The 12922-nt window shown below is 39.1% G+C and overlaps 1 protein-coding gene across 1 annotated transcript in view; it reads right to left on the minus strand.

Moving 5' to 3' along the window:
- PALLD (palladin, cytoskeletal associated protein) overlaps positions 1-12922 on the minus strand; it is a 414827-nt gene that overhangs the window by 377263 nt on the left and 24642 nt on the right. Inside the window, exon 3 of the mRNA XM_080831100.1 lies at positions 5780-6771. Coding sequence (XP_080687226.1) covers positions 5780-6690 — 911 coding nt within the window. The 5' untranslated portion in view covers positions 6691-6771. The remainder of the gene's footprint in view (positions 1-5779; positions 6772-12922) is intronic.

Genomic DNA, 12922 nt, shown 5'->3' on the forward strand with positions numbered 1-12922 from the left:
GTCTCACTAATGTAAACTAATTGGAAGCATTGAAGGTACTGGGTTTTGATTTTAATAGCAATGATTTAATTACTTTAAAAAAAAAAAGATTTATTTATTTATTTATTTATTTGACAGATAGAGATCACAAGTAGGCAGAGAGGCAGGCAGAGAGAGAGAAGGAAGCAGGCTCACTGATGAGCAGAGAGCCCAATGAGGGGCTCAATCCCAGGACCCTGGGATCATTACCTGAGCCAAAGGCAGAGGCTTTAACCCACTGAGCCACCCAGGCGCCCCATGAATTTAATTACTTTTAATCACATATGTTGATTGAAACTTTACTAGGCTAATAATGATGACCTAGTAGGCATCTTATGATTAGATGTGAGTAATTGTACTTAGAATATTAAATATGCTTGGACTATTGCTGGATTTACTTTTATTGCAATAAGTGAATGTCTAAAAGTGTTTTTCCCCCTTATGAGTATGTACACATTTACCTCACAATACAATTTGAATACGAGGATGGTTTGGACTTCTGCTCATAAAGTGGGAGTAATTTGTTTTGTTTGTAGTTACTTGATGGAGAATATCGGCTTTCCCCCATGCCCAAACATTTTTTGGTTTATGTTGATTGACTTACTTGGCAGTATTAACTTACAGCAAAGAAAGAGAATAACTGTGAACGGCCGTGTTTTGTTTTGTTAACATAGAAAAACACTGTGGAAATTATCAGGATAACATTTTCTTTGAAGTTATTTGGAATATGAATTCCAGATGGCAGTTCTGCTCATCTCCATTTCTGGAGCTTGTCAGTAAGCCATGCACAACAAGAAAAGCAGCAGTGACAGTGGCTAAATCTTCTCGTGGGTCACTCAATACCTGATCAGGAATCAGAAGACCTGAGTTATACTCTAGTCTCTATGGTTAATTAATAATTTTTCTGTTCCTAGGCAAATAATTTCCTAGTTTTCTTGGTTTCCTTATATTTAAGTGGTTTGAAATATATGGTTGCCATAATAAAATATTTTTAAAACTATAACGTGAGAATATGAGGTCTCATTTTTATAGTACTAGAGGTACCTTTGAACTAAAATTCTTCATCAATTTTCCTTCAACTCACAAAAGTTGAGAGTAGAGGGAACAGGCAAGGTGAGTGATGTAAGGGAACACGTTTTTATACTTTATAAAGTAGTGCATAAGAAATATGAAACACTGGGACATAATCAGAAAAATTAGCGAATTCTGACTTGATTTTATTTAATGTAATAATTCAAATTGTTAAATAATTTGTGTGTAATTTGAGTAGTATCTAAATTATACATGACCTCAGTTACTATGCATAAGCTTTCTTCCATCAGCCTTTTTCTCTTTTGTTGAGGTTTTGTTGGAACTATGCAAGAATAAAGAAGGAAAAGAGATTTTTTTTCCCCCAGTCCTCTTTGTGGTGTAACTGGTATCTATGCCAGTTTTATTTGTGGAAGGATGAAGTAAAAAAGCCTTGAAATGACTGGCCTGGCTTCGATCCTACTGTTTTCACCAATCTTCCCTTTAGCTGGGGCCACTTTATCTAAGTTTCACTATGTTCAGGTTCTCAGACCAAGTGGTTTCTTTTTTCTTTTTTTTTTAAATATTTTATTTCTTTATTTGACAGACAGAGATCACAAGTAGGCAAAGAGAGAAGGAAGCGGGCTCCCTGCTGAGCAGAGAGTCCAATGCAGGCTCAATCCCAGGACCCTGGGATCATGACCCAAGCCAAAGGCAGAGGCTTTAACCCACTGAGCCACCCAGGTGCCCCCAAGTGGTTTCTATTTAGGCCAAACTTAAGAAGCTCCAGGCCAGCAGCTTAGTAGCCCAGCCTTGTCAGTCTAACAATTTGTTTCCCTGTTCTGGACCCAGCACTGAAGTCCTCCCTCATTTAATCATACCCGAGTCTCTACTTCTGAACTGTCCCTGTCCTATTGTCGTTTGGAGCAATAGCCTTGCCTTTTCCTTAACTAAACTCATGAAGGGCCGAACTTTCTCCCTGTGCTCCAAAACCTCTATCTGGATGCTGATACCTGCTGCCATATTTTCCTGTGATACAGGCCTTTTAAGTAAGTCTGGACCTTACCATTGCCTATTGTACCACATCTCACCCCTCTGTCCAGTAGCTGCTGACTTCTCAATAACTGAATGAATGTCTCTATGCTTACTAGTCAGCATCTGTCAGGCCTCTGCTTATTGCTTGCTTCGGGTTCCCCTGACATCCCCTGCTCTCTGAGGATCCTGTTACCTGCTTCTGGGACCTTAGGAGGTAGCCTAACAATCAATAGATCCATACAATCTCTGGGTTTAGAGTCCCCTGGACTGACTGAGTCAAGCCAGGCTCTAAAATGTCCCACAGTAGGATACATTTTATTAAAGGTTTTCTTCGTATGAAATTTCCTTCAAAGAAGATGATCTCTTTAGACTCTCATGTCTCATGTGGGAAAGGAACTCAGTGTTCCTAGGTATTTGTTATATCTACAAATGCATGAAAGAGAGTACCAAGATCTTTGGAACAGAAATTAAGAAAATCCAGCACACTCCCCTGTCAAAATACAAAACAAAAAACAAACAAGAACTCCAAAAAGATTAAAAAAAAAAAAAGACCATCTAACTTTAAACAATGGAACATTTCATCAAAGACTTAATTACTCTAGAAGGGCATAATTTGTAATGTCTCATGGACATTGGTCATGAACTTTGGTAGACCAGGAGATGACATGAGGAAACTAGTTAATAATTCTTTGGTTACCAACCAAATTAATGCTCCCCCAACCCCAGTAAAAAGAAAGGAGGCAGAAGTATGAATTTGATGTCCCCCAAATTATTCAATGTTTAAGTGAACTTTAATGTACTAATTACGGTCTGCTCACCTGAATTAATCCTTTGATGTTAAATGGATTTTTTGGGATCATTTTTGAAAGGGTATGGTATTTTTACTTGCCACGGTAATACATTTGAAAGGGGCTTATTTTGGAGGTAAATGTAAGCGGAGTCATATGCCATATGAGAACCTGTAGAACTGTTTTGAATGACATGTGAAAGTATCACTCATAGAGAATTATTTGTTCCCAAGATTAGTGGGTTAAAAACAATCTAATCGGAATCCAAAAGAATCATGTAATTTCATTTCCATCATAGGCAAAATAATAAGAGAAGTTCTTTATGGAAAAGATACATAAATGCAGAATTTAGGACAGCTTTAATGAAATGAACCCATTAAGAAGTTTTTGACTGCCCCCTGCTGTCAGTTTCTTAAAAGAAAGATAGCAAAATTACTGTAAAAACTGACTTGAGGAATTAGTTGAACAAATTGGTAGGAAAAAAAATTCCCTGCCTTTAATTGCACTATTTTTTAGCCAGTAGTGCTAATGCTTACTTCATGTTTGTGAGCAATAAACTGCCAAACTAAGAGACCAACTCTAGCAAAGTGTGTCTTGGTGGATGTAAGGTGAGAGGTCAAGTTCATGGCTTGTGAAATGCTGTATTAATAAGAATATACCAGCATTGCAATTTTCAGCCAATGACGTCTAGTTTACCATTTTGCCAAATTTCACAATTTTGAATTTACTTTTTTAATACTTCCAACTTTTTATTTTTTATTATTTTTATTTTTTAAAAAATTATTTTTATTAACATAATGTATTATTTACCCCGGGGATACAGATCTGTGAATCATCAGGCTTATAAATTTCACAGCACTCACCATAGCACATACCCTCTTCAGTGTCCATAACCCAACCACCCTCTCCCAACCCCGTACAGTTTGTTTTGTGAGATTAAGAGCCTCTTATGGTTTGTCTCCCTCCCGATCCCATCTTGTTTCATTTTTTCCTTCCGTACCCCAAAACCTCCTGCCCTGACTCTCAAATTCCTCATATCAGAGAGCTCATAAGGTAATTCTTTCTCTGATTGACTTATTTTGCTCAGCGTAATACCCTCTAGTTCCATCCACATTGTCGCAAATGGCAAGATTTCATATCTTTTGATGGCTGCATAATATTCCATTGTATATATATACCACATCTTCTTTATCCATTCATCTGTTGATGGACATCTAGGTTCTTTCCATAGTTTGGCTATTATGGACATTGCTGCTATAAACATTCAGGTGCACATGCCCTTTCGGATCACTACATTTGCATCTTTAGGGTAAATACCCAGTAGTGCGATTGCTGGGTCATAGGGTAGCTCTATTTTCAACTTTTTGAGGAACCTCCATGCTGTTTTCCAGAGTGTCTGCACTAGCTTGCATTCCCACCAACAGTGTAGGAGGGTTCCCCTCTCTCCGCATCCTCACCAACATCTGTTGTTTCCTGACTTGTTAATTTTAGCCATTCTGACTGGTGTGAGGTGGTATCTCATCGTGGTTTTAATTTGTATTTTCCTGATGCTGAGTGATGCTGAATTCTTTGTCATATGTCTGTTGGCCATTTGGATGTCTTTGCAGAAATGTCTGTTCATGTCTTCTGCCCATTTCTTGATTGGATTATTTCTTCTTTGGGTGTTGAGTTTGATAAGTTCTTTATAGATTTTGGATAGTAGCCCTTTATCTGATATGTCATTTTGAATTTACTTTTTAATATTTATTTAACCCAGGTAAAACATCCTTTATTAATGAAAGCAAAACTTTAAAAATAAATGTATGGCTTATTTTATAGTATAATCCAGCTTGCGATGTTATTTTCATTTTAGCATATAAAGTTAAGAAATGAGAAATAATAAAAGTAATAGGTAATACTAATGCTGTAGTCATGAGCTGCAAGGCACTGTTTTATTTTTTCACACATTATTTTAATCATCATAAAATTGAATGAGGTAAGCATTATTTTAATTCCCATTACACAGATGAAGAAACTAAGTCACAAAGAAACTTGCCTTGGTGACACAACTGGTAAAAGCGGAGCCATGATTGGAAACCTTGCAGTCTGACTCCCAGGTCACTCCTCTTAACCATTTTGCAAAGAAAATATGAAATCTGCAGTTAAGGAGGGAGAACTCCAGATATAAGAACGGTCATGGTTGTGTAATATGTATATTGACTCCAACTAACCACACGCTCATGTAATTGTTGTTGTTGTTATTATTATTAATTTTTTTTTTTTTTTTTTTGCTATACCCATGCTGTAGTGGCCAGAGCCTTTGTATAAGCAACAGACCTGTATTGTTTCAGTTTGGTTTATCTTTATTGTTTCGTTTGGTTTATCTTTAGGTGTTTCCTTGGTTGCATCACATTGAAGGTGTGTGGGTGTGCTTTTTTCAGTGACTATGTGGCCACTTAGCTCAGCCCTTAGATCAGAGTATATATTTGGGGGTTAATCTTGTGGTTGGCCTCTGTGCACTCGTGTTTCATCTCTGTACTGCCAAACAACGTCCAGTTTTAACCACACTTTCAACCACCTTCAGCACCTCATATTCAAATGATGCACACATTTTCACAGTGTTTGAATGAATCAGTTGCACATTTTAAGTTTCATTGGATGCTATTAATTCCAGAGTCCTATTTAATAACCCATTTGTGTTCCTCTATCCCTGTCTGGTCCTTTGCCTTCCCCTTAGGAGCACATGGTTCATGATAACAGACGCATCCCACCAGTGATAACTAGCACAACTAGTATTTGCAATTCTGGGATGCTTTTGCCTTGCAGGTATTTGAAAACACCACTTCAGGCCCCAGAGGGCTAACTCTACAGGAAATCTCTTCTCATCCCACATTAGAGTAAAACCAAAAGCCAACACAAATCATTTGCTATTCATAACAAAAAGTTCTTACCTGACTCGAGGAGTTGGGTTTCCAGTGACTCTACACTCCAAGTAAACTCTGCTTCCTTCTGCCACTTCTTGGCTCCGAAGCTTCTGGATGAACCGCGGAGCTGAGGGGAAGTGGAATGCTTTCTGGGGCTGTGGGTGAGAGATGTTACTGCATGGCACTGCCTTGTCCTGGTCTGCCTGGTAGCAATGCTGGGCTTCGGGTAACTTGACCTCTGCTTCCATCTCCTGTTGGTCTCCAGTGGGGCTCTGGCTGGCTGAGGCACTCATCAGGGCTGACCGCTGATTTTTAGGAGACAAGTAGCCACTGTCTGGCGACGAGGACTCCCCGTTCGGGCTTCTATTTCTCGGCTTTGCAGCTTCTTTAAATATGGATGTCAGCTCCTCGATGAGATTAGCTGCCTTGTCGCATAGCTGGCTCTGCGGGCCAGTCTTACCTTGATGCGCTGGTTTGGGCTTCACACTTGTGTTGGGAGTTTTTGCACCACGTTTTTCAGCCTTTCGGAGGCTCCGGATATAGCTGGGGCTGGCAAGCAGGGGTGATTTGGCGGGTTTCCTCTTTGAAGCAGGTGAAGAGATTCGGTCAGTTTGTTCTGGTAGAGGTTGGAGAGGTGTTGGCCTGTTATCATGAGGTCTTCCTAAGGAGGATGGCTCACCAAATTTGGTCTCCTTACGGGAAGGATTTTCACAGACACTTACAGGAGAGGTGTTGAAAATCTGTGAGATCTCCTTTTCTGAGTCAAAATCTTCCGTTTCAGAGCTGGCTATAGCTCTCCGGGCTAGGTCAAGACTCTTGTTTATCTCTTCCTGGCTGAGAAAAGCAGATAGCTCAGGGAAGAAGTCAGCATTCTTGCTTTCTTCCTGCATGTCTGATAGGGAATCATAGAACGAGTCATGGGAGGAAGTCTCTGACATAGTTCAATAGTTTTCATATACTTTTTGTTTGCTCTCAACAGGAAGGCCAGAGGCACTGGAAACCAATTTACTTCTTGTGTTCTGAAAGACAATGTAGAGAGAGTTGCCATTAGTAGTAATGGGTATGTGTGTATATGCGTGTGCTATCACAGTATTATTAATTTACAGCTTGGGAGAAACATTAAAGTGAACAAATGAAAAAATCATTTTTCTCTATTCTTCAAGTTGGAAGAAACATCAAGTATACTTGTGTTTATTATCTCATTTTAATTTAATATTTTCCCTGTGAGTGAATATTAACTATTTTACTAACCAGTGCAGAATAATCCAAAAAGAAAATATCTGCATTAGGCACTAAGAGTACAGTAGGACATTCTGCACTTCTCATGTGCCATTTTCCCTCAAGATCAAAGCTTACTGAAGCTCAAAATCCAGAAATGTGGGTGGGAGCTTGGAAGTTTATGAAGGTGAAAGGAGAGACCACATACTAGTGTTCTAGTAGTTGTGGTTCTCGGTGGGAAGCCAAATCTGTGGACTGGTAGTCAAAAGTTTGGAGCTTGTTTCTGGCCACAGCAAAAGAAGAAAAAAATCATGGCAAATATAACAAGTGTCAAAATAAACATTCATGCAAGATTTTATTTAACTACTTAATGAGGAAAATGGTAAGATGTACAACTATTTCAAAGCAGATTCTAAAGTAAATGAATATATACGTATGTAAGTATAATATATACGTACATATATAGTTATGTAAGTATATATGCAGACAATCAAGAATGCTAAAACGAATTTACTAATAAATTTGAAACTGGTTAACATATAGAGAGCAATAAAATGTAATGTTTGGAGTCATTTCTACAGAGTACAAACTAACAGTATTTCTGCTGGAAAAAATTTATTTGTGTATCTGTGCTCAAGTATAATTTGCATTGCTATTAGATTTCTACAATTTACAAAGGTATAACATTGCTTAATGAAAGACAGTAAAAGGCACGGACCACAATAGAATCAGATGACCCTGGAAGGTCTACCAGACCCCACCCAGTATTCCATTGGAAAAACATCAGTTCTCTATTGCTTATTTCGAAGTCTTTCATAGTTTGTCCTCAGAAGGCAGATTGGTTTCTCCCAGAACAGAGCCCTTAATTACATTTGACCCTTCAGTCAGCAAACATGGTAGATGGTTTAGAAGTCAAGGTCAAGGTCAACTCTTAAAATGTGTGAGGATATAAATCACCAGGCAGCATTAATTCAGAAGACATGAAAATTGGAAGAGAGAGATGCTTGGGCCAAAAGTATGTTTATATACCAAACGTAAAACAGACCGTATTTCCATTTCTTACAACATATATTTTTCTTTGGAAGAGAGGTTATTGGTCTATTTGTTTTTGGCCTTAGAGAAATTAATTTTTTGCATTGAACTCAGTGTGAGAGGAAAATTGAGAAATATACTTTTTTTTAAGAGATTGTATTTATTTTTTCAAGAGAAAGAGGGAGCAAGCAAGAGAGAACACACAAGTTGGGGGATGTGGGGAGGAGCAGAGGGAGAAGCAGACTCCCCAGTGAGCAGGGAGCCTGACATGGGGCTCGATTCCAGGACCCTGGGATCATGACCTGAGCCAAAGGCAGCCAGTTAACTGACTGAGCCACCCAGGCTCCTGGGAAATATAGTTTTGAAAAAGACGGGTTTCTGCCTTCATGGAACTTAGTCTATGTGTGATATAAATAAGTAATATGCATATATATAATTTAGTGTGTTGAGTGCTATGGTAAGAAAACAAAGTGCTATGTTAGCACCTAGAAGGGATAACAGGGTTAGGATCAAGAAAAATTTTATGGAAGTTGAAGCCTATAGGATGATATGTGAAGGAGGAGGAAGAGTTAGACAGGTAAAGAGGACACTGGCAGAAGCACAGACAAAGTTCTGGATCCTAGGGAGAGTACTGGCAGACTCAGGTAACTTAGAGAGGTTTAGTGAAACAGAAATGTATCTGGAGATGGGGAAAATCACCAGAGAAAAAGTTAGAAAGCAGGAGTGGGGTCAGAGGGCCTGGAACCATGTGAAGAACTTGAATTTTTAATCTTAGGTGCAGCTAGAGGACAAAGAAGACTGTTAAGTATGTGAGAAACATCACCAGAGTTGTGTTTTATTTTTTTGCTATTTAAAAAAGTTTTTATTTATTTATTTGAGAGAGAGAGAGCAAGAGAGTGAGAGAGTGAGCATGAGCAGGGGGAGGGGCAGAAGGAGAGGGACAAAGAGACTCCCTGCTGAGCTGGGGACTTGGGGCTTGATCCCAGGACCCTGAGATCATGACCTGAGCCAAAGGTAGATACTTAACCAACTGAGCCACCCAGGTGCTCCAGAGTTGCATTTTAGAAAGATAACTGATTGTAGCCCAGCTCAGGAGCTGAGTCAGAGGAAGAGAAAGGCAAAATGAAAGAAGAAAGTCGGTGGGAAGGCTTGTGTTCTATTCTTGGGGTTGTGTATATTTATCATTGCTTTATCTTTGGATCCCCATCATCTGAGCCTCCTTATTAGTTCTGGATAATTCCTCATGTTATGTACCTCAGTGAGAAACTAAACTTACTTATCATAATGGAATGTGGAATCTCCAAGTATTTGCTTTCCCAGCCCCTTGGAGCCTGGGCACAAGTCTTGGCACATGGTAGTTATATACCTCCATCTTTGGCCTTTGAGGCAGGTTCCATGGAGAAAGCATTTTTGTTTCTGGTCGTAGCAAAGATGTAGCAGTATGGAGTATGAGGGGCAGCAGTGGTGGCTGTGCAGAGGTGAGAGGTAGAAGCCGTGCCGTGGGCTATTGAGCTGTCACGGCAGTGGTAGTCACACATGAACCTTTTCTTGGCCTTTTGGTCTTGCCTCCAGCATACACTCTGGGCCTCATTCTGTGAATTGCCGTAACTCCTACCAATAATTCACTTTGCACTTAAGTTGACTAAAGAATATTTCTGTCACTTGCCACTAAGGAACACAACTGATAGTAGATTAAAAAAATATGACAGAAGCCTGAATAAGTGACATTGGGATGGACAACAGTGGACAACAGATGGAAGCTAGGACAGAAATCTTTGACTGAGTAATCGAAGAGATGATGCAGAGACAGGATTATAGATTTCTTATTCAAACAGTGGGATGGAAGGTGCCATTAACTCACATGCCACAAATGGGGGGACAAGGTTTGAGAAAAAAATCTTAATTTTGATTTACACCTTCTGCAACTGGGAACTCTGGTATTGATGTCTGAAGGCAATTTGAGATACTGGTCCAGAGTACATGAGTAAAGAGAACAAAACTTGACTGGGAATTATTAACCCATGGGTGGCAATGTAATACAAGATGGTGAATAAGATCATCAAGGAAGAGAGAGAGAAAAAAAAGGGAAACAATCCTCTAGAGGTTTGGGGGAAAACCAGGAGACTGGGGTGTTATGGAAGCTGGGCAAGGAAATGTCTCATGAAGGAGGAAGTATCCTTTTGATTTAGCAACTGGGAACATTTAGCACCATTACCAATAGCAATTTTGGTGTATGTGACAAAGATTGAAGCCAGATTCAAGATATGCTGAGAAACTATGAAAGGAAAGAAAATATAGATTGCACATGCTATTGACTATTTTGAGAAGTTTATAGAAAGGAGGAGAGACAGAGGTAGTTGGTGGACAAAAGTATAAATTTCTGGTGGGTTTATTTGTTTACAGTGCGGCTCAGGAATGTGTTTCAGTGCTAATGGAATTAGACAGTAGACAGGGAGAAGCAGAAGATCCATGTAAAAAAGTGAGGAAGATGAATAGACTGGGTCTTCCAGGATGTGAGATTAAATGAGTTACTATGGTACAAACAACTTTGGGTTGGAAAAGAACAGTTCTCCCATTGTCAAAGGAGAGAAATAATTAAAGTGTGTGTGTGTGAGAAAGAAGGGGTAAGGGGGAATCTGCATAAATTTGTTATTGAAAGAAAGGGGAGGTCCTACCTTGAGATTTCTGAGGATTTGGAAGTTTTTGAGAACAGAAGACAATTTGAAATAGCTGATGTAGAAAAAGGAAACATTTCCTTAAGAAAGATTTATGGGCAGGGCCTCTGGGTGGCTTAGTTGGTTAAGCACCTGCCTTCAGCTCAGATCAGGAGCTCAGGGTCTTGGAATAGAGCCCTGCATTGGGCTTCCTGCTCAGTGGGAATCTGCTTCACCCTCTCCCTCTGTCATGTCCTCTGCCCCAACTTGGGCATGCACGCTCTCTCTCTCTCTCTCAAATAAATAAATAAAATCTAAAAAAAAAAAAAAAAAAAAGAAAAGGAAAAAAAAGATTTGTGGGCAGAGGTGAGAACTTAGTTGAAGTTAAATGTGATGTATTTATAGTGTCATTAATCAGTGTGATTGCATACTTCTCTTCACCAGAGCTCAGTTGTCCAGGTGAAGATGTGGAGATAAGATGTTCTAGGTTTTGACACACAGGTAAGATGGAAGGGAAATGGACAAAGTTGTTGAGAGTATCAGCAAGATGGGGGGTGGATTCTAAAATGTATGCTGGATTTGGATTCATGGGTAGGAGTTTGATTATAAAGAGCTTAAGGGACTGAAGGCTCAATGAAATTAAAGGGGAGGTATAGTGGGAATGGCTGAATGAGAGATCTGGAAGGATGTATCGAGATAGAGTGTGGCCATGTGAATGTCTTTGACTGTCTCTGAAGAACAATGAGAGAGTTTAGTAGCTGCAACAGTGACTTTATTATCGACAAAACCTAAAATATTTATCCAGACTTTTATAGGAAAAGTTTGACAGCTGTAGAACATTAGCTACCTAATAACTTCACCTAGCATGACCACTACTAATAGTAATCCTGATAATGATAATGGTTAATAATATACTGCTCACTGAGGCAGGCATTGTGTCAAGTGCCATTAAGTCAATGTTTTCATTTAAAATTCTCACAACAGGCCCCAGTTTACAAAGAAGGAAACTGAGGCAGAAAATGTGAATAGAAGAGCCAAGATTCAAATCCAGACAATGACTTCAGAACTTATTATCTTAACCATAGACTTAACTACAATATATTATAGTTTCCACAACCAAGAGTCCTAAGCAATATATCAGGCTAATAAAATTTTGGATCAGTTTTCTGCCAATATCAGAGTTCTGCTATTAATTTAACTATACTTAGTGCAAAGTGAACATAATAGGATAAATTTCAAAACTTCATAAAAAATTATATGAGGAAGCTTAAAGTAAACTTCTGAATGATGAAACACTTTTTAGTTCATTTTTTAAAACAGGGAGTGTTTGCTGGAGGTAGATTAAATCACCTGCTTATTAACTTATATTTTGGTTTTAAAGAGGCGCCATCTGACAGGATCCAGTTGTGAGGATTAGGTGTGCTTAAAAACTGCTTATATGGAAGTACGTATCTCTCTTCAACATCTTTTTTTTTTTTTTTTCAGCATAACAGTATTCATTGTTTTTTCACCACACCCAGTGCTCCATGCAATCTGTGCCCTCCCTAATACCCATCACCTGGTTCCCCCAACCTTCCACCCCCCGCCCCTTCAAAACCCTCAGGTTGTTTTTCAGAGTCTGTAGTCTCTCATGGTTCACCTCCCCTTCCAATTTCCCTCAACTCCCTTCTCCTCTCCATCTCCCCTTGTCCTCTATATTATTTGTTATGCTCCACAAATAAGTGAAACCATATGATACTTGACTCTCTCTGTTTGACTTATTTCACTCAGCATAATCTCTTCCAGTCCTGTCCATGTTGCTACAAAAGTTGGGTATTCGTCCTTTCTGATGGAGGCATAATACTCCATAGCGTATATGGACCACATCTTCCTTATCCATTCATCCGTTGAAGGGCATCTTGGTTCTTTCCACAGTTTGGTGACCGTGGCCATTGCTGCTATAAACATTGGGGTACAGATGGCCCTTCTTTTCACTACATCTGTATCTTTGGGGTAAATACCCAGTAGTGCAATTGCAGGGTCATAGGGAAGCTCTATTTTTAATTTCCTGAGGAATCTCCACAAGAGAGATATGTACTTCCATGTTTATTCACAATAGCCAGGATATGGAAACAACATAAGTGCCCATCAATAGATGTATGGGTAAAGAAGATGTGATTTTATTTATATATACACTGATACCCTTATACACACATCTATATGCACACACATATACATATACATTTATATATATATATACATACACACACATACACACAATGAAATA

This window comes from Martes martes (assembly GCF_963455335.1).
Source record: "Martes martes genome assembly, chromosome: 2".
Taxonomy (NCBI): Eukaryota; Metazoa; Chordata; class Mammalia; order Carnivora; family Mustelidae; genus Martes; species Martes martes.